We start from the raw sequence: 23,994 nt of genomic DNA on the forward strand, positions 1-23,994 counted from the left end.
TAATTGTTTTTGCACTATTATTAATTTTAAATTGTAAAATACTCGAGAGCTGACGTTACGCATGTCACTAACGCCATCTAAAATTAAAAAAATGTTTGCATCGATCAGATTGTACACGCGTGCGCTGGTGGGTGTGGCGGTGAACCTGCATATAATCTACATATAATCAGTATCTAAGAATTATTCAATTACTTAACTAAAAAAAATAAAGTTGTTTATAGTTTGTAAGCGTTTTAATTATTCAAAAATGTAATTTCAAATTTATTAACCGAATTTGAGGAACCATTCAGACAATTTAAAATAAGAATTACGATAAAAGAAAACTGTTTATTTCACATTTGATAACACACTCACACACACACACACACACACCCGCGCGCGTACACGTACACACACGCACGTTTACGCATCCACACACGCCCAGGCTCACATAACCACTGAAACGATTACAAAAAATTTTTTCACCATAAGAAATTTTCAGGTCCACTTAGTGATATATGAACCACGGCCGAAACCGGGGCGAATAACTACTCATCAATTAATATAAATACTAAAATTACAGTAGTATTTCGTACATTTCTTAAAGTAATAATGAAGTATGACAATTCGTTATTGGAGAAGGCTATGAAAGCGTTATATCATTGCGTCACAAGTATGAATATCTAATTATGGACAGACTTAAGCATATTTGCTTTGTCTCGACATTTGCTTAAGATAAGTTTTTGTATGGTTTACATAACGTGAATAAATTGTTTTAATGATTTTTATTGTTTATGCGCTTGGCCTCCGCCTTGGAATGATTTTTTTTTATTTTTTAACAGATCTTTTTTTTTATAGTGGGGAAATCTTACATAGACACCCACAGCCCCCGGGGAAAAGGAGCCATGGATTACGTCGGATTCTTACGGACCAAAACCCCACAGGGAGCTGGTTAATATATGTAACAGACCTAATTCACACATGACCTAAATCCAACGAGCAAAAAATAAAAACGGTTTAGCCATTCTTGAGTTATAAGTGGTAACTCTTGCCGTGAAACAGTAAAAACCATAACTATTAGGTACAATCGTATATATTTTTATTGCATTGGAGGTAACAGGGCACACGCGCCACCTGATGGTAAGTGATCAGCATAACCCATGCATACACAACGCCAGGAACATCGCGAGTGTGTTGTCGGCCTTTTTTCTACTTTCAAACTCAAACATTAATTTATTCAAGTAGACTTCGCTTAGAAGCTCTTTTTCAAAATACAGAAAAGGAACTAATATCCATAAATAAATACCTTGGTGCTGATTATTATTATGTTTTACCTAGATGAAACCCGCGGCATCACACGCGTGGTAGCCCGGCAAAAATGTGCTAATCCAGACTATAATATATCTCTGTACCAAATTTCATAGTGAAGTCCCGTGTCTTTCTGGGGTATGGGGCAGATGATATATATCTGTTTGATCGATTTTATTTATGGACAAATAGGTCATCAGCCTTCTGTGTCCTGCCAGACCGAGAATTTTTTATGTGCGTCCCCACCGTGAATCGAACCCAGGACCCCTCGGTTCTACGCTCGCGCGTTAACCACTGTACCAAGGAGGCGGTCACCAAATTTCAAAGAGATTTGCTATTTTCGCGTGACAGAGTGATAAAAATCCATACTTACAAACATTCGCGTTTATAATATTAGTAGGATGTGAATTAACATTAAGTTGTTAGATGCGACAAGGGTGCGGTTCACCCATTTCTGCAATAATAATTGCGAAAATAACTCCGTCTGTTTGTCTAACTCACGCTAATTGAACTCATTTGGATGAAATTTGGAACAACGTTTGAGATTCGTGAAAGCTCTATTCATTCGAGTAAATGATATAATTCTTATCCCGGAAATTCCGGAATGAAAGCTACGTGGGTAACACCCCGGGATTGTCTACCTTTTCCTCTGATGGCGGGTGGAGAGCTAGTTTTAAAATAAATACAAAAGTTTGAATGCTTGAATGGATGTACGAATAATTGTAACTCAATCACGCCAAACGTGGTGACGAATGTTTTATGAAACTTCTCAGTGATGTAGCTTTAACACTTTAAGAACTGCTCTATAGAATTCATACATACGAGTACCTTCTTATGTGTTTAATGTTTAAATATAACACATGAATTATAAACGTACCTTATGTTTTAAACGCCTCCTTGGTATAAGTTACGGATACGGAGTAGTTGTGGGTTCGATTCCCGATGAGCACTAAATAAAAAGAAAGTCTGAGTCCGTCCTGACAGGGAAGTAGTATGTGGGAGTCGAGCACGCTTAGGTACAGCTCGCACCGGTGAAGTACCACACCCCCCACAGAAAACCGGCGTGAAATAATAGTACTATTATTTCGTATTCGTTTCGTAAGATGAGTGGGGGAGCCGGAGGCCATTTCTTCTTCCTTAGCCTACCCAGTCCTTTCCAATATTCCTCTCGTCAATCCTTTCCCAATTTAAAGTCGGCAATCCATTTGTAAAGGCGTAAGGTCTATAATCGACCTCTCGAAATGTTCATGGGCGGTGGTAGTGCATGCCATCAGGCGTCCCACCAGCTCCATTGCCGACGATAAAAAAAACCATCGCCTTAATTCCCACCAAAATCATATTGAAACAGATGTATAATGCTCTATACCCTATACCCCATGATGGTCCCAGTAACTTACAACATAAAAAACTAAAACCTTCAAATTGTCAGAACTGGACGAAATTTAAATGTTTTTAAAGCACTGTATTTCAAATCATCAAAATCGGTTCTTCTTGTCAGCAATGCTGAGGTAATAGATACAAAAAATTAAGTCAAATTGAAAACACCCTTTGTTGAAGACCGCCAAGTCTTTTTTAATCCAATTGAAAATCATTAATCTGTCCTGATTTTTGCTAGATCTCATAAAAGTCTCAGATCTCACATAAGAGCAAGAACAACACGGAAAACACACACATTATTATCAATTATAAATTATTTTCTATCTAAATTAACGATAAAATGTGTATTTATTTTTTGGGTTTCGCTACTGTTTGACATACGTTGCGTATCATTAAATAAACATCCACTATCTAAGGGTATTATGTATAAATGAGAGAGTGAATTTCGTTATTTCAAGTATTAATATATACTATGTGGGTGTGACAGTGATTTTAATGTTATTAAATTGTTTCGAAGTGCCGTTGAAAATTAAGAAATATGGGGAGACTACATCAATATCTTACCACGCTAGCGAGTATGTTATAATCTTTTTAAATTAACAATTACTTAGAACTTTTTAAACAAAGCTAGCTTTATTGGAAACAAATTATTCACTCGATATTCTTGTATATTATTTAACTGTAATTTGTAGATTAAGTGTCTATTTCTTTATTTAAATAGTGCATTACATATTATGGACATAACATTTAATTTAAATATGTAAAAATACTTGATTAATTTATTAAATTCTTTTATTCTTTGAAAAAACCAATCGCAAAGCTATGAGCATCAAAAGTTACATCCTACTAATATTATAAATGCGAAAGTTTCTAAGGATATGTGTGTGTGTTTGTTGCTCTTTCACGCAAAAACTACAGAACCGATTGCAATGAAATTTGGTACGTAGACAGCTGGACAACTGGAATAACATATAGGTAACTTTTTATCCCGATATTCCTACGGGATACGGACTTACGCGGGTGATATCACGGGGCGCAGCTAGTTAAAAATATTTTTTCTGTCTTTTATTCATATAACACATAATCTTATCTGCCAAATGGCATATACATACTTTAAATTGTATGTTATAAAAATCGAAACCCATATTTTGAATGTAAATATATTAAAAAAAACATAAAATCCCATTTTTAAAGTGCGAAATTTATATTGTCAATAATGCAAGGAACATATAGATATATAATAGAACGATAAAAAATACACAACGAATATTTTAATCGTCTTTGTTCTTATATAATGGGAGGTGTGCTGAATGAAAATAGTTTTTTCTAGTTGGTGTTCATGCCTTACCTTCTTTTATATACTATTCAAGATTATATAGTTGTATTTTAATTATATGCATTATATTAATTTTCCTTGTAAATAATTATAGTACATTGCCACAGCTGATATCTGAGAGATTTATGACTTGTATAACTAATGATGATGCGATTAATAAACCATTTTATTATAAATAGAATAGAACGGGGACAATAGCGCTGTTTGTAGGACACTAGCTGCTCCACCCGGGTTCACCCGGTATTACACATTAATATGTAGTCTACTATATAAGGAGCCGCTGGACTCAGGCCGCTGGTGGTCGGTCATTTTGGAAATCTTTAGAGGAGGCCTATGTTCAACAGTGGACGTCCTAAAAGGCTACGAACGATATAGCCTATTAGCTTCACCCCGCGGTTTCACCCGCGTAAGTCTGTATCTCGTAGGTATATTGGGATAAAAAGTTGTCTATGTGTTATTCCAACTGTCCAGCTATCTACGTACCAAATTTCATTGCAATCAGTTCAGCAGTTTTCGCGTGAGAGAGTAATAAACATACATACACATACACATGCATACATCCTCCCAAAGTTTCGCATTTATAATATTATTGGATGATACTCACAGATAATGTGGCTTTCTACTGCTTTAATAACTATCAAAATCGGTACAGTAGATCCAGATATTACCCACTATAACATCATAAATTACAACTTTACGCCTTTACGACATTAAGCATGTTAAAATATAAGTTTAATAATAATACCGGCGTGTCCAAGAATCAAAAGTTCGACGACATGCCAACTGCCAACTCGCACTTGGCCAGCATGGTGGATTATGGCCTGAACCCTCATAGGAGGAGGAGGCATTGAAATGCTTTATAAATGAGAAATTTTGAAAGAATAGAAAAAATTTGATCACGAGTCAGGATTCGAACCTGCGTTTCTTGCCTAACCGTAGCAACGCCTAGCCTCTCGGCCACCCGTGACGGGTGACGGGGAAAATTTTTTCTATTCTTTCAAAATTTCTCATATATGGGCTGATGACCCAAAAGCTGTTAGGTTAAGGGATACTGCATCCATTAATGTATTTATTGCTTTTAATCACTACAGTACCTGTTTATACATTGCAGGTGTGTTCGGCTATAGCCTATCCGGGATCCTAAACGTCTGGCCGTCATATACGCTATCATACTATACCAGCCAGAACACCACACTGCTATCAGCTCCCATGACCAGTATGGAGTCATCGCTACTGGGGAGTCTGCCAGCGTTAGGCGCGCTCTTGGGAACAGCGTGTGCTGGTATGATCATTGATGGATTTGGGCGGAAGAAGGGCGGTATAGTGATTGCTATGCCATATTTGGTGAGTATTTGTTGAAGAAACTAGAGGACCATTTAGTACCTAGAATAGACCTTGCATTTGTGTATATAAGTGCGGATTTAAACTAACTTATTATTTCAGTTTTCATGGCTCATGATCGACATGACGTCATCATCGATTGTGATACTTGTGGCGCGATTTGTTGCTGGGATCGCTGCAGGTGCGAGTTCAGTTCATGCGCCCATATATATATCGGAAATCGCTGAGGAATCGATTCGAGGCGCATTGGGATCAGGTAAAATTCTGCCACACCCACAAGACCCTTCTAACCCATTTAACTGACTTCAAGAAAGGAGTAGATTTTCAATTCGACCGCATTTTTTTTTTTTTGTATTTGTTACCTCATAAATGAATACTGCCTAAACCAATTTTGATGATACTTTTCTTATTTGAAAGCTGGTCCCTCCCCATTTCAATATGGTCTAATTCTAACAGTTTGAAGGCAGTTTAGATTTTTCTTAAAAATAATGATAATTTTTCTTTAGTTAAACGAATTTCCTACAACTTTTAATATATTTCATAATAACCAATATGTCTTTTCAGCACCCATAGCGTCATATTGCATTGGAGCTATGGTTTCATACCTCATGGGTTGGATGTTACCATACAGATACATCATTTGGTCTGGTATAGGCCTCTGCGTGATTTATATTGGTCTACTCATGTCTGTAAAAGAAAGCCCAGTATTTTTGATGAGGAAGAATAGAGAAGAAGTAAGTTTATATGTAACCAGTGCATTTAAATTAACAATTACGTTTACTAACATTTGTTGCTCCGTCACGTAAAAACTGCTGATTTGATCTGGATGAAATCCAATGGAAGCTGCTCACCGCTTAGGTATATTGTATTCGAGAGGAGCATAAGAACTACTTCTATTAGGATGTCACGTGAGTGTAACCATAGGCTTAAACTAGTTACACTCTCCTTAGAAATTACTTTTCAAGTCATGCTTTAATAGTTTCGGCCGTTGAACATAACATATGGCCCACTGTTGTAAAAGTAGCCTATATACTAATAAAGACTCTACTAATGAAGATTCAATTCTGTATTAAATTTCATACAGATACAATAAACTGTTTTCACGTGAGAGAGAGTAACAATCATTCATACATCCACACATCCATCTATACTTCCAAACTTTCGCATTTATAATATTAGTTGTCCAACTAATATTATAAACGCGAACGTTGCACTATCTATATATCACTATCAGCGGTAAACACATTTTGTAAGTGGTACAGCAGTTCTTGATTGGAATAGCTCGTTCGGATGAAGAAACTCTTGGGTGCCCATTACGTACATGAAACTGAAGTGTAGAAGAAATTCGACTGCTGAGACGTGATTACAGGTGGCGAGTCTAGGCGTCGCTACGGTTTGGCAAAATGACGCGGGTTCGAATCCCGCCTCGTGATCGAATTATTTCGATTCTTTAAATAGCTTCTCATTAGTATACGTTATGATTATTATCCATTATTTCCACTAACACCATATTAAAAATATAAAAGATTACCTGGCAAAAATGTTCACTTAACATAAAATATTTATTTGCAGGAAGCACGTCAATCGATAGCACATTATAGAGGTGAAGATCTAGACTCAAAAGTTGTCATGGAAGAACTTTCCAGACTGAAGCAACGATTGCTGCCCGCCGTGGAGCTTGTACCTATAAATGGTAAAGCCTTCTTTATTTTGCAATGAGAATAATTCAGAAGTTTTAATTGTTTTGTGAACAAATACACGACAAAAGAGAATTTCTTATGAATAAGAACACTTTACAAATATAAGAGAAAGCGAAACTCACAGTACTAAATCAGAACACGGAGTATTTTAGAATCTTTTACTTAATATTCTTTTTAAGTTGTTACCTTTGATGGGAAAGCTTCTTTAGTCGTGATGAGCTCATTTTATTAGTTGTTAATAACATGATTTAAAAACTATGATGTAAAAATAAATACAATTCTACTAACACAATTTTACAATTTACAATTTAAACAATTTATTTATTAATTCAGCTTGGGTGTGTTGTTACATTTACGTGGAACTCTCCTGATAAGTTTAAAACAACCTGTAGTAGGAGAGTTTCTGACATGCTTTTACTCCTAACAGCATTCCCTATGATTGCATTTTATCTTGTTTGTGTTAAGTGATACAGCCATATATTTATATATAATAAAATATATTGCTGACATGCACCAGTTTCTGACTATATTGTTTCAGAAAGCGAAGTAGAAAAGGCTGAGAAAGAGAACCTCAATGGTGACAATGATGAGACAGTCGAGCACAAGAGAATGCCGTCTTATAAGATGCTATGTAAGTATCTTATTTAGCAAAACAATGCGTATAATTTTTAGTCATTAAATATAAATAACGCCTCCTTGGTACAATGGTAAACGCGTGAGCGTAGAACCGAGGGGTCCTGGGTTCGATTCCCGGTGGGGACAATAAAAAAAAATGTCTCGGTCTGGCAGGACACAGAAGGCTGATCACCTTACTTCACTTGTCCATAAAGAAAATCGATCAGTGAAACAGATGTACATCATCTGCCCCATACCCCAGTAGGGGACACGGGACTTCACTTTTAAATATAAATAAAATAATACTTCTATAATTTAATTTGATATACGTTTGAATACGTTTGAAGAAAGAATCTGTCCTACGTCACGGTAATAATAAAATATAATAGTTAAAAAAAACTAAAAAACACGCTTTAACAAAAATCATATTTTGCAAATTGAAAAATGGAATAATTTTATCAAATTAGTGTATTGTCATCGGTCCTCAATAAATTTACAAAGTTTGAACGAAATCTGGCCGTTTAAAGTGGAAAGAAGTCGGTTACAAACAAACATACAGGTGAAGCTAATAAAAAGCGTGTAAAAAGTTATTTAAATATGATGATTGCTATATTTCTGTCAAGTATGTCATAACATCATAGGAGCCCTCACAGGAGGAACCCTCACAGGAGGAACCCTCATAGGAGGCCTGTGTCCCAGCAGTGGGAGCATATATGGGCTGATGATGATAATGATGATGATATCATAACATTTTTGCTTTTTTGTAAGTTTCTCCGCTCTGATTCGGAGTTACTGTTAGGCTTTGGATTCTGGGTTTCGGTTTGTTAAAACCGCTTCCCTGCAAATTCTCATAATAACATGGAGCTTTGAAATCATATTTGGAAATATTTTATTTCAGTTGTATCAGCTTCTTCGCGACGAGCATTTACTACTGTAGGATTAGTAATATCATTGCAAGTAAGTTATTTTGTAGCTTATAGTAAAACAGTTATAAGAGAAATGATTTGTTTTATATTGATTGACTGAATAATGTGATTTTTTAAGTCACGCTAGTATCAAACCTATGTTACTTCATCTCTTTGTTTACGACATAAATTGTAATATGTTCGACTATCACCAAATTATCATGTATGGTATAAATTTAATTAAAAAATAATAAATGACATTAACAAAAATATGTAACAATCAATTATCTACGCTATGTATAATATCATTATAATATCATGTCATAATTTATGATTAAAGAACAGATTTCGGAAGTTGCCACTTAAAAAGAAGAATAAGGTTTTATATATAAACTAGCTGCACGCCCCGGCTCCGCCCGAATTGTCATTTATCGTAATTAAAATTATTTAAACTATCCTATCTCTCAAGTTGGATCGAACTGCACATGGAGTGCGAATTTTATTATAATCGGTTAAGTGGTTTAGGAGTCCATTGAGGACAAACATTGTGACACGAGATTAAGATTATATTTTGAGCATCGCAACCTTTGACCTGTTTCCTGTTCCTCTTTCTGGCTAGGTGATGATGGGTATGGTGCCAGTACAAGTCTACGCAAAGGATATCTTCACGAAGGCGGCTCCGAGTCTCTCTTCCCACATGTGTTCAGTTATGTTTGCATTCGTCTTAATGGCTGGAAGCTTGAGTTGTGCGCTGTTCTCAGATAGGTTCGGCAGGAAGGTAAGATCTGAAAGAAACATTTATTTGACTCCACAAAATTGCAATTAAAATTCATATTTCTTTCATTACTTTAAGGGATTCTGAACACATCGTTGCGTGTAATAATGGATTTTAAATGAAACAGGGTACTTTAATTTCAAACGGATAAAATGTACCCGTCATTGGAAGAAACATGTTCACAGGGAATCCTAGTGTTGGAGCAGTTCTTAATTTCTATAAATCGTAATAGTTTTCGGCTAATAATTTATTGTTTATTGTTTAAATACAAGTATATTTAAGACCTTCGATAGGCTATTTTTGAATAAGATGAAAGTTTTTGACATTCGTATTATACACGCCCTTAAGTGTGCTTTTTATGAATACGACCGTTAATCTACAAAATACCTGGAAGAAACACAACTTAGGCAAAGAACATGATACCAGAAGTTAACATCAGGTGGCCATCTTCTCCTTTACCTTTTTATACATTATTTTTAGAGGTTTTTATGTGCTAGTCGAACACTTTTCGGCATGAATTGGACCAGCTCGCATCGGGGAAGTACCACACCCCCACAGAAGACCGGCATTGAATAGCATTCTGCTGTGTTTCGTTCGGTGAGTGGGAGAGCCGGTGGCCCATATCATTTTCCTTCCCCTTCCCAGTCCTTTCCTTTATTTCGGTTTGAGCGCTATCTTGCCTGATGGTGTGGGTACGTGACGCGATCTGTGAAGGAGCACGCAAGTCTAAAAGAAGCCTATTCACTCTAGAAGTTTCTCTACAGAGATCAAAATTATTATTATTATTATTGTAGCCCCTTAGTAAATATGACCGGAAACAAACAAAAATTACGTTGCCTACATCTAAAAACTCTAAGCTATTTCTTTCATAATTCCAGCCGTTACTTCTCTCATCTGCTATTGGCGTCTGCCTCTGCTTGATTACCATGGGCGTCCTGATGCAGACCAATATCGCTCCTCCCTGGGTTAGTGCAGTACTCATTTTGATGTACTGTTTCGCGTTTTCCTTTGGAGCTGGCAGCGTACCGTATTTGCTTTTGAGCGAAGTTTTTGTATCTGAGGTATGTCTTTTGTATACTTATTGTGTTTTTTCAATTTTTCTTTCACAATCTTGAGGTTAACTCCATTCCTCTCTAATTTAAAGTATTTTCTTCAAATTTAAAGAATTTCATTTTGATAAAAAACGTTTTTTAATTAGATCTTTAAAAACTTAAATTTTAGTACCTCGGTAACAGCAACAAAAAATTTCATCAACGTAGAGTTATTTCTAGGCGTACTAAGAGATATAAAGCAGATCATCATCAGCCCATTTAGTTCCTAATGGAATCATTAATAAAATCTCCTCTTTCAGGTACAAAATCTGGCCTCCATGATCCTCATGGAGTGGGTGTGGCTTTTGAACTTCGGGATCTTGGCCATCTTCCCCTTCATGGTCCAGTACTTCGGAGTCCACGGCTCCTTCTACTTCTTTGCTGTATTCGCTGTTCTGGATATCATCGTCGCTCTTGTCATAGTGCCAGAAACCAAGGGTCTCACCAAGGAACAGATCCAAGAGGCGTTTCTGGGAAGGCGGCAGAAATAAATGGTTTTGCAGATTTTGTTCTTTCATTTTCAGATTTTAAGTGGATACTTGTGATGTAGTATGTACATAGTCCCCTTTCTAGTGCAATCTAGATTCTATGCAAAATATTTTTTTAGATATGAGATACTTATGTTTATTTTTATTTTACGTAAATTGTACTGCACTGTCCAATTTGGACATACATTATTTTATTATTACAACCAAATGACATATATTAAAGGACAAATTCTATTAATAATAATCTAAATTTAATAAAAAGAACCGACATAAAACAATGAACCGTTTATCGGAGCACACCAGTCAAGCATCAGATCTCGCCGAATTTCCTCCATCTTAATTTACATCTTACTGATATTATTATTAATACGAAAGTGTATTTGTTTACTTATATGGATAGATAGATATATAGATTTTATGATATGATTTTTTGGAAATGACTTGAGTGTTTGGAGACGATTTTTGGAGGTGAGAGAGTGACAAAGGCTTATTTTTACCGCGCTGCAATATCTCATTCCCACTATATAAGCGAAGCAGTTGGCCGAAGCTAGTGTATTGTGATTTTTCTCATAATCTTTTGTCCATCATCAAAACAAAATATAGCTTTGAAATGTTTTTTTAAACAATAAGAATGAGTTTATACCATACTAATTAACTGTGTATAATTTTAAATTTATTTAAATAAACAGTTTAAATAAAATACACATCAATCTAGTCAATGTAAATAATCGTTTTAAATTCTTAGACGCCTATCACATATATTAGCAAGTTTTGTTGTAAGAATACAAATTTATTACTCCTACTGTAAAATAGCACACACCTAACCAAATATATATAATAGTTATTAAACAACTTGCAATAAGTTTTAAAAAAAACACGGCGACACTGAAACTGACTGAACTGACCACGCTCGCTGTAAAGTGTTCGAAACCTCGGGTTAATAATATAATGAATAAATCGCGTTTAAAATCCGGTAAAAAGTTTTTAATTTCTAAATGTATAATACTCGCGTAAAATCAAACACAAGGAAATACTATGTTAAACCAATCTGCTTTGTGGTTCAAAATCGAGTTTAAAGGAGTCGGTTACATGCATAGAAACATGCAGGTAAAGCTAATAAACGCGTGTTCATTCAGAAAAAATTCAGTTAAATTGAGAACCTCCCTCTTTTTTGAGAACGTCGGTTAATGATTCCAACACCAACTGCTATGAAAGTTATACTATGCAGACTGCAGTTAAATCAGCACAATAAAGTATTAGAAACTATTTTTATCTCAATAGATGGCGTGGGGTGCCCCTTTGCTACATAAAATCGAAAGAGTAGAAGAAATTCGATTACTGTGGCGGGATCACGGGTGGCCGAGAGGCTAGGCAATGCTACGTAAACGCGGATTCGAATCCTGCCTCGCGATCAAATTTTTTCTATTCTTTCAAAATTTCTCATCTAAAAAGCATTTCAATGCTATAAAACTAAACATTATATTAGCAACTATTTTCTAACTAACTGTAAAATGTAAAAAAAAAGGTTCCAAATCTTTTCCATCACCGGGTCAGTTGGTTGCTCACAAAATACTTCGCTATACACTTCTTCTAAGTGGATTTTAATAAACATCATGAGTACGTTTTGCTCATTTCCACACAAATTTACCAGAAACTGCCTTTCTCTTTATACTTCGCGAATACACGCAAAATCATACAACCTTTGTTCAGAAGTAAACCATGCTCAGAATATCGGTCACTGCATTGAGTTGTGTTTAAATTGAAGTAGCTTTTGGCTCTTGAGTTCAGTTTGATTTTACGCGAGTATTATACATTTAGAAATTAAAAACTTTTTAACGGTTTTTAAACGCGATTTATTCATTATATTATTAACCCGACGTTTCGAACACTTTACAGCAAGCTTGGTCACAGGGTCAACCAACGATTTACATTGATCACATAGTATTGTGATTAAGCCCCCGCGCTCTCCTAGTACAATTAATATTATTAATGTAAAAATAACTTTGTATATATCTTCTTCACGCCTAAATCACTAAACCGTTTTGCATGAAATTTGATATAAAGATAGTTAGGGACTCAAGAAAGCATAAGTGAATTCCCAATTCAGGAACTATGTACGTAAAACTCCAGGACCTTAGACACAATCTGCTTCTGTTTCCCGCCGGTCCTCTCTGGTGCTTTCCCAGTGCGAGGTGGCCTAATTCGTACCGAAGCGTACTCGTATCTTATACTCAAACACTCCTTTAAGTACACGGGTAAACCGTAAACTAATTATAACTGTATCATACTACTATATTTAGAAATTAAAGATTTTCAACGCGATTTATTTATTATATTATTTAACCTGACGTTTCGAACACTTTACAGCGAGCGTGGTGACGAAGAGACTCAGTACTACTGTATTATAGTACAACTAGCTGCGCCCCGCGGTTACACCCGCGTAAGTCCGTATCCCGTAGGAATATCGGGATAAAAAGTTACCTATATGTCATTCCAGTTGTCCAGCTGTCTACGTACCAAATTTCATTGCAATCGGTTCAGTAGTTTTTGCGTGAAAGAGAAACAAACACACACACACATCTTTGCAAACTTTCGCATTTATAATACTAGCTGCGCCCTGCGGCTTCACCCGCGTAAGTCCGTATCCCGTAGGTAAATCGGAATAAAAAGATGCCTATGTTATTCCAGTTGTCCAGCTATCTACGTACCAAATTCCATTGCAATCGGTTTGGTTATTTTTTGCGTGAAAGAGTAACAAACACACACACGTCCTTACAAACTTTCGCGTTTATAATATTAGTAGGATAGGATTTTCAATCACACGCTGTTGTTGTGAAGTTGCCTAATGGAAATTTGATTATTCACGAACGTATACACTGGTTGTTGCAGATTTATATGGACAAATTGTTGGAGCTGAGCAAGCAATGTATATTGCATGTACAGTTATCCTTTGTATTGGACGAACTTTATCGCTTTGCTATTTCCTAGAGGCTTAGTTTAAAGTCACGTTGTTATAGTTATTTATGCACCAGCTTCGGGCACGTTTTCATTTAGCTAGTTTGTGGTGATTTCTGTTAATGAATACTGGTAATAGTCGAGTGTGATGGTTAATCACCGCTAAAACTGGGTACTTATATGTGTTAGTTATTGGATTAAAAGATCCGCGTGTTCCTATTTTCTTTTATTATTTGAATACGTTATACTTTTGCGCTTTTAATAGGCTAGTATGTCACTCAAATAATTGGAATATGATTGTAGCATCGACATAATGCAATATACATCCCGTTTCCTTTTTCTCACCCGTCCTAGTCCATTCCTTCTTTCCAGTCGTTAATCCCCATAAAAGTGGACAGCGCATTAACAGACACACATTTACCTTTGCGAATGCTTATGGGCGGTGGTGATCGCTTAGCATCAGGCGAACCACCAGCTCAGCTGTCCGCTATGACATAAAAGAAAAATAAAAAAAATACAGTTCCAGTTAAGAAGCCAAGAGTAGTTGTATCTATCTGCTCTTGGCTTGGCTTAAACAGACTTCTACAGATAGCTTTGATATTACATATTCAAACCTAGAAAAACCGGTCAAGTACGAGTCGGCCGCATGACTACAGCAGGTGGCCCTGCTCTAGGCGGCATACGAAAGGGAGCGGCAGGAAGCTCCAATTCGGAAAATATTAAAATAACACTTTTAGAAATTAAAAACTTTTTAACGGATTTTAAACGCGATTTATTCATTATATTATTAACCCGACGTTTCAAACACTTTACAGCGAGCGTGGTCACTGGGACTCCCCGTTGAATAAATCGCGTTTAAAATCCGTTAAAAAGTTTTCAATTTCTAAATGTATAATACTCGCGTAAAATTAAACACAAGAAAATAATACATACCTACATATTGAAATAGGGCACTTGAGTTTACAAATTACCTTGGTGGCTGAAGGGTGAACAGACAGGCAAACGGACAGCGAAGTCTTAGCAATAGGGCCCAGCTTTACCCTTTTAATTTGGAATCTTAACGAGAGGCGCTGTAATACTGAATAACACTGAATCACAGCTCAAAGTATTTTTCTCAAGATCACATAAACTTTTTCTAATGTTATTTTGTTTTGTCATAGCCGGCAATGGAGCTGATGGGTCGCCTGATGGTAAGCGCTACCGCCGCCCATGATCATTTGGAAAGGTCAATCGTAAGGTGAATTGCAGACCTTACGCCTCTACAAATGGATAGCGGGCTTTAAATTGGGAAGGGATTAAAAAAGGATTGATGAGAACAATAAAAGAAAGGACTGGGGTGGGTAAGGAAAAGAATATGGGCCTCCGGTTCCCCCAATCATGTGCGAGCCCAATTCGTTCCGAAGCATGCTCGACTACCACATACAACTTAGGCAATTATTCCAAATAAACAATCTTATCAGATAGGAGAGAGTTGGGGCCATAAATGGACATCATTAAGATGCACCCACTTAAATAATGAAAGTCACTATCGGTCCGATCACTAACCTAGTCATGTATTAGATAGCGTAATTATTGTAGTCTAGTATATATCAGATGAAGTTTAGTCAAGAATATGTGAATTCAAATGCCAGTTCTTATCTATATATACACATATAAAAGAAAGTGGTTTTAGTTACACTATTTATACCTCAAGAACGGATTAACCGATTTGCCTGAAAATTTGTGCAGAGGTAGCTCAGACCCTGGGACCCTTCCCCGGTACTAAGCATAGGATATAAAAAAAAAGATTTTTATCCCGGAAATCCCACGGTAACGGGAACATGCGAGGAAAACCCCGGGTCTATCTTTCCCGCGACTCCGCAGGCAAAGCCGCGGGCGGGATCTAGTATACTATACAATATATACTTATATTGTACACGCGAAAGTTTGTGAGCGAATATGTTTGTAACTCTTTCACGCGGAAATCAATGAAGGGATTTTGATAATACTTGGCAGTGATGAGACTAATTTATCAGAATACCAGTCAATTAATTTTCGAGATGTCGATTAGCAGACCAAACTTGTATGAATCTGATCCACATAATGTGCTTATAAATTAAGCTACAAAACTCCAATGTACCTACATAATTCATGTAACTTAATGTCTGCTGTGTATTTCTTTTTTGGTTCAAATAAACATATTTTATTTTAATTTTACTAGCTGCGCCCCGCGGTTTCACCCGCGCAAGTCCGTATCCCGTAGGAATATCGGGACAAAAAGTTGCCTATATGTTATTCCAGTTGTCCAGCTGTCTACGTACCAAATTTCATTGCAATCGGTTCAATAGTTTTTGCGTGAAAGAGCAACAAACGCACACACATCCTTACAAACTTTCGCATTTATAATATTAGTGGGATAGGACTATTTCACATAAGAAAAACAGAGAATATTGTTAACTGGCACTTGGTTCCTTTGGTCACACACCATTATTCGATTATTTACTTTATAATTCATTAGACTTTCATCTCATCTGAACGCAAGTCTTATAACGGGGCAAATTAAGTCTGATCAAATACAAACATTTATTCAAGTAGGCCTCATTTGGATCTGCTTTTGAACTGTCGCACATGTAGTCCGGTTTTCAAATAGTTTTTTTATGTCATCGTCGGTAATGGAACTGGTGGGTCGCCTGATGGTAAGCGCTACCACCGCCCATGAACATTTCCACTAAAAATGAATTGCCGACTTAAAATTGGAAAGGGATTAAGAAAGAATTGACCAGAGGAATAAAGGAAAGGCCTGGGAAGGATAAGGAAAGGGATATGGGCCTCCGGCTCCCCATCTCACCGTACGACGCACAGTAGCATGTTACTATATAACGCTGGTCTTCTGCGGTGGTGTGGTACTTCTCCGGTGCGAGCTGGCCCAATTCGTGCCGAAGCGTGCTCGACTACAACATATAGGGCAGAATTTGAGTAGTCAGTTAGTTCATTTTCGAGTTTCTCGTGAATTATCATCATACGCACTTGATGTTATCTATTATATGATTTTTTTGTATCCTAAAAGCTCAGAAACTACTGGTCCGATTTTAAATTGCTTTCGACAAAAGAAATCTATATTATTCCCGAGGTTTACAGCATTCCTTTTACCCCTTTGACGAACTGTTAAATAATTAGTTACTTAATAATAAACGTTATATTTAAAGGAAAAGAATAACAAAACATTCAAATGAAATTAGTCTAGCATTGTGTTAGTGACGCAGAGGTCTAAGGCATTTTTTATATTCTTAGATTATATAAGGAATTGTCTTTTATTGAGTGGGACGTTTTCTTTTGTTTTTTTCTTTTTGTTTTTTTAGTTTCATTATTTTATTTTTAGTTATTTACGCGTATAATAAAACGTTTCCGTTTCCTTCCCTTTCTTTGACACCATTTATAATAAGCTAGGCTTTGCCCGCGGCTTCGTACGCGTTAATTATTACGCGTTAATAATATTTTAATAGATGTTATTAAACATATAAACCTTTCTCTTGAATCATTGTATCTATAAAACAACTCCTTCAATATCCGTTGCGTAGTTTTAAAGATTTAAGCATACATAGGAACATAGTGACATACAGAGAGACTTTGTTGTATACTATGTAGTGACATAACAGTATGAATGTATGGCAACAGCGGCCATACTTTAATTCCTTATATATTAATTTCATCCAAGATAATTTTTGTGATTCTTTCGCTTGCATTGCGTTGTCACTACATAGTATAAAACAAAGTCGCTTTCCGCCGTCTGTTTGTATGCTTAAATCTTTAGAATTGTGCAACTAATTTTAAAACAGACAGATATACAAACAAAATATTTCGCCTTATATTAATAGTATGTATTATATTGATGCACAGAAATAAATTTTACGCGAAATGATAACTTTTTATAAATATAAATAGCTGTGACCCGCGGTTGAAACCGCGTAAGTCCGTATCCCGTATATCGGTATAAAAAGTGCCTATGTGTTATTTCAGTTGTCCAGCTATCTACGAAGCAAATTTCATTGCAAATTTCAATTTTTTTAGTTTTTGAGTAAAAGAGTAACAGACGCACACATATGCATCCATCCTCACAAACTTTCGCATTTATAGTATTATTATTCACCAATAGATGTCAGGAAAAAAACACGAATATGACATTTTCTAAAAAAGATTCCTAGCTAGATCGATTTATCGCCCCCGAATTCCTCTATATCGTTGGAGCCGATTCCGAGATTCCAGTTATATATATATATATATATATATACAAGAATTGCTCGTTTAAAGGTATAAGATAAAAAGCTTAATTTGAAAGAATTCCATTTCATTTCTTATATTATTGTATGTCATAAGGCAGTATAATATACCATTGTCCTTATATTCTTATTCCATTTATAATCAACTCATATTTCAAAGAAAAATTGCCAGAAACTTCTCCCGCGTAGTCTCAGTAAATTGTCATGGTACAGATTTCTATCCCCTAGTTCATCTCCTAGAGGGTAAAATTTATTAAAATCCTTTATTAACAGATGCCCACATCATAGCGGAATTACGCATGCGGAATTTCAGCCCGATCGATCCAGCAGTTTGAGCTGTGCGTTGATCATATCAGTCAGTTACCTTTGGGTTTTATATCTTAAGACATTAGTAACATTAAAAATCAATATACTTGTCTATCTAACTGTTATTTTTTTAAAAGCCGGTAAACAGTTCAAAATTTTGAACTCAATTAAGAATAAAAGTGTTGTAACAGCATCATTAATCTTCATAATATAGTATTGATTAACTACCCGCACCTTTCTTAATTAATCAAACCATTCATTCATATCTTCCAAGCATTTTTATTAGACGCTACGTATGTTGATTAGGGGCCATCTATACGTCTGATTTAAACTAGGAATGGGTAGTAGAGGGCCGTTTCCTTTTCCTCACCCTTCCCAGTCCATTAATGGTTTCCCGTCGTCAATCCTTTTCTTATCCCTTACCCAATAAAAGCCGGCAGCGCATTCGAGGAACTACCTTAGCGAATGTTCATGTGGTTATCGCTTACCATCAGGCGAACCACCAGCTCATTTGCCGACTGTGTCATAGAAAATTGAGACTATTGAATTAAATCTAAGTGCTTTGCAGATTGTTAATGACATTCAAATCAAATCAAATCAAATCTGTTTTACTAATAAATCTAATTTATATCCTATTAATTAAATCAACATAATTGATTTTGGATGAAGTACCAGGCGCGCATAACGCCTCAGAAGCATCGCGTCATTTGAAAACGCTTAGAAAACTGAGCGCTCGCATCGGTCCTCATTAACCCACATGCTGGCCACCAGTGAAAGATGGAAACTAGCATAGGTGGTATAATAATGTGAGGAGGTACTGCCTCGGGTCCAGTTGGCACCGCGGCGCCGCCGGGTTCAGACGTGTGCTGTGTTTGTTTTGTGTTTGTGTGAAGGTGCGTTCGGGAATATTTTGAGTAAGTTTCTGATGAGTTTTAAACAACTGTTCTTTTTTTTCAAAATTAGAATTTTTTGCGACGATTTAAAAAAAATGTTTAGGTTATTGATGACTTGAAATAGTTTTCATACTCCATGGTAAGAAAATAATATAAAAGGGATAATAAAAGCAGTTTATCACACGTTCCTATATTATATACAGGAATAAGCTCTTAGAACTTATCTTAAAATATTCAATTGACTTTATAGGTACAATAAAACTCGGAATGCATCTACTTTCTTTGTTGACACTATCAATTTATATTGTCGTATAAGTAATTTCGTTTTTAAAATAAACTTCGCAAGTTCGGAATTGCGTATCTCTTTCATATTAAATTTATTAATTTAAAAGAGGATGCACGTGACCTTATATTATTACAAGATGCTTGTCCCGGCGCAGCCCGGATATCAAAATTCCGATTTTATCCCAATCGGGATAAGAGGTATTCTACCACCCAAGTCGGCGCATACCTTTTCTGTATATCGAATTTCATCAAAATCCGTTCTGTAGTTTCAGCGTGATTAATGGACAAACATCCAAACAAGAAAGCTTTCACGTTTATAGTATTAGTGTGATATGTAAATTTATATAGTACACAGTACAGAAAAATACAAATAAAAGAGAAACACTACTAAAATATTGTGCAAATACCCGGAAGGGCAATAAATGCTTATATTGAATTTATAGACCGTGTTTGTCGAACTGACAACCAGTTTGTTCCGGTAACCACTGGGCTATAAGCGATATAATAGCCCACTATACTATGCAGAAGATTTAATCTTAAATGGCGTAAACTATTTATTTTGATAATAAAAGTTTTATGTATATATTCCATATATTCCTTGGATATTATGTGTATCTATCTATATATATAAAATTCTCGTGTCACAGTTTTCGTTGCCATACTCCTCCGAAACGGCTTGACCGATTCCTCTGAAATTTGGTAAGCATATTGGGTAGGTCTGAGAATCGGCCAACATCTATTTTTTATCCCGATATTCCTACGGGATACGGACTTACGCGGGTGAAACCGCGGGGCGCAGCTAGTTATATATAAAATTCTCGTGTCACAGTTTTCGTTGGCATACTCCTCCGAAACGGCTTGACCGATTTTGATGAAATTATTTGTGCTTATCCGGTATCTATGAGAATCGGCCAACATCTATTTTTCATGCCCCTAAATGATGAGAGTAAGGCAGAACAGCGTTTGCCGGGTGTAGCTAGTATGTTTTATAATATCCAAGGAATATATGGAACTAGATGGAGAAGTCAAATACAGAGAAGCAGTTCAACTTTTTTAATCGTATCCTATCCTACTAATATTATAAATACGAAAGTTTGTAAGGAAATGTGTGTGTTTGTTACTCTTTCACGCAAAAACTACGGAACCGATTGCAATGAAATTTGCTACGTAGACAGCTGGACAACTGGAATAACATATAGGCAACTTTTTATCCCGATATTCCAACGGGATAGTCAATAATAAAGTTACAAAATCTAAATGCACTTTCAAATAGTATTGTGAACTTTTTGTTAACCTAACGAAAACCTTCTTAAAGTAAACGTCAAAAATTTTCAGGTCCACAATCAATTAAAACCTATTCAAAAGCACTATTAACTATTATGCTTCAATCATATCTACACTGGTAGTTGGCAGCGATGGTTCTAGAACCATCAACCATCTTTTTATCTAAAAATATCTAAATAACACGTTAAAACAAAAAATTGTTTTAACTGAGGAAGATAATAATTGGCGCCGTTTGTAGATGGCCGTACAGATTTAAAATAAAAATACGTTAAATTAAAACATATGTGCATAACACACAACACATACAGTTATCTTACGCACACATACATGTATTTCTCGTAAATACCCTAATTACAGAGTTAACACAGGGTGTATAGGTTACACAGACAAGTGTATAGATTTTTTTTTATTTAATTAAACATCTTTTCTACAAAAAGGATCACCTACGTTCCTTGGGAGTTAGATATTATTCTAGATTCCAAAATAGTAGCACGGAGTGTATACATACAAGAGTATAGATTTTTTTTTATTTAATTAAAAATATTTTCTACAAAAAAGATCACCTACGTTCCTGGTATTATTCTAGATTCTAAAATAGTACCCAATGACAAAAGGAATCACGTCAATCTGATGAAAACCCACCCAGTTTTCGAGAAACAAAGAAATACAGTTATACAGTCATACTGTCATACTGTCATACAGTCATACTGTCATACAGTCATACAGTCATACAGTCATACTGTCATACTGTCATACAGTCATACTGTCATACTGTCATACAGTCATACTGTCATACAGTCATACAGTCATACAGTTATACTGTCATACAGTAAAAACAACTTCAAAAATCATTCACAATATGGTATTGGTAACCGATAAATGTTTATTGAATGGAATCCTTATCTCTTTGTTTATCTGTGCCTATGTACTTACAGACTTTCTGGAGAACCAGAAAAACTGGCTATTTTAATAGTTGCTAGGTTATACGAGTTGGTTGTCCACAAAATACAGTATTTTGTTTGAAATTTTCAACCGATTCAGACTTGAGGAATTTTGAAAGAATAGAAAAAATTTGATCACGAGGCAGGATTCGAACCTGCGTTTCTTGCCTAACCTTGCTCTTGCGATTTAGACTTGATAGTTAGAATTGAGTCGGTAGTTTTATTATTTTATGATAGTTACATCCAATTCGTTTTGTATCGGATACTTTTTGTTTTAAGTTAATAATTTGTTTAAAGCTAATCTGTATCTATATATTATATAAAAGAAAGTGGTGTTAGTTACACTATTTATAACTGAAGAACGGATTAACCAATTTGGCTGAAAATTTGTGCAGAGGTAGCTTGGACCCAGGAGACGGACATAGGGTAGTTTTTATCCCGGAAATCCCACGGGAACGGGAACATAGCCGACAACGACTACGCGGGCATAGCCGAGGGCGGATAGCTATTATACAATAAAGAGGAAAAGTTTTTTTGTCTGTTCGTAAAGGCTCCGAAACTACTGGTCCTATTTTGAAATATTTTTCACCAAAAGTTAGCTACATTATTCCCGATTGCTATAGGATTTTTATCTCGGAAATGTACCACGGGCGAAGCCGGGGCGAACAGCTAGTATAATATAAAAAAAAAAAACAAGAAATGAAATACATTTTTCTTAGTATGTTTTAACGAATTTTCAGAACAATATAATTATCTTCAAATTATATTCTCATTCTAATAATTTATATAATAAATTGGAAAGTTGTACTTCGAGGAACTTAAAAACGAAATTATGAGGCGTTTGTCAATTGCGAGGTGGAAGTACGCCATGATATTTTATTATTTACGTGTAAAGTTAATATATTGACCGCCTCCTTGGTACAGTGGTTAACACATGAGCGTAGAACCGAGGGGCCCTGGGTTCGATTCCCGGTGGGGACGCACAATAAATAAAAACGTCTCGATCTGGAAAGACACAGAAGGCTGATCACCTACTTGTTTATAAAAACATCGATCACTAAAACAGATGTACATCATCTGCCCCATACCCCAGTAGGGGACACGGGACTTCATTTTTTTAAGTTAATATATAAACATATATATATATATATATATATATATATATGTATATGTATTATATATATATATATCTTTTTGACACGACACACTTGGATTTTAAAATCTTCGAATATCATATTAAACAAAACTACGTATACCTTTCGGCTTGACTAATTAATTTTTTATTTATAATCAAAAATATAAATTACAGGCTGCGCCCCGCGGTTTCACCCGCATAAGTCCGTATCCCGTAGAAATATCGGGATAAAAAGTTGCCTATATGTTATTCCAGTTGTCCAGCTATCTACGTACCGAATTTCATTGCAATCGGTTCAGTAGCTTTTGCGTGAAAGAGCAATAAACTCACACACATCCTTACAAACTTTCGCATTTATAATATTAGTTTATTAGGACTAGTAGGATATAGTTAATTTCATTGTCACTATTGATACAGTTCGAAAGATATACACACCAAAATCGATTCAGACATATAGAACTTATCCTGACATAAATAAGCCATTTTCTTACCCATAACAAACAGTACCGCGGTGCATTCTCAAAGGAATCGTAATTGATATAATAATAAATCATCAATAGCATAATGCAGTGAATAAGGGTCTTTTTAATTAAGTTGTCAGGTCACTGAACTCTGTTAAAACAACCCAAATATACCATTTTCGGCAACTTGCATGTTACGTGGGACTGACAGTTTTAATACCTTCCTTATGAAGTCTGCTTTTACGATAAATCGTTTTGCGGCGATCGTATCGTTTCAGTACCGTATATCGGGTGACTGTTATAACTGAATTATGTATATTTAATACTAGCTATTCGCCTCAGCTTCGTCCGTGGTACATGAGCCTATAATACTCAGTGAAGTTTCAGCTTTCTGATGGTGAAATAATCTTTGATTGTTCTAGTGGTTTTTGGGTGAAAACGTTACAAACATACAAAAATACAAAAGTTTCCTCTTTCTAATATTAGTGTAGATAAAGTCTCGGTCTGTCTCATCACCAGGGCTCATCATTTATTTTCATCACCTGTCTCCTTGAATCTATCTA

At 35.7% G+C, this 23,994-nt stretch overlaps 2 protein-coding genes across 2 annotated transcripts in view; both read left to right on the forward strand.

The window, feature by feature from the left end:
* The first annotated feature begins 3,202 nt into the window (after nucleotides 1-3,202).
* Nucleotides 3,203-10,918, forward strand: LOC119837153 (facilitated trehalose transporter Tret1-like). The gene is made up of 10 exons (XM_038362675.1): nucleotides 3,203-3,243; nucleotides 5,128-5,344; nucleotides 5,444-5,597; nucleotides 5,906-6,075; nucleotides 6,914-7,034; nucleotides 7,580-7,672; nucleotides 8,555-8,613; nucleotides 9,181-9,339; nucleotides 10,215-10,397; nucleotides 10,688-10,918. The coding sequence occupies exons 1-10, from the start codon at nucleotides 3,203-3,205 to the stop codon at nucleotides 10,916-10,918; spliced, it is 1,428 nt and encodes a 475-aa protein (XP_038218603.1).
* An 8,275-nt stretch (nucleotides 10,919-19,193) lies between these two features.
* Nucleotides 19,194-23,994, forward strand: part of LOC119836952 (agrin) — a 52,811-nt gene continuing 48,010 nt past the window's right edge. Inside the window, exon 1 of the mRNA XM_038362425.1 lies at nucleotides 19,194-19,346. The gene's annotated coding sequence lies outside the window, so the exon portion shown is untranslated. The remainder of the gene's footprint in view (nucleotides 19,347-23,994) is intronic.

Source organism: Zerene cesonia, chromosome 26, assembly GCF_012273895.1.
Source record: "Zerene cesonia ecotype Mississippi chromosome 26, Zerene_cesonia_1.1, whole genome shotgun sequence".
NCBI lineage: Eukaryota > Metazoa > Arthropoda > Insecta > Lepidoptera > Pieridae > Zerene > Zerene cesonia.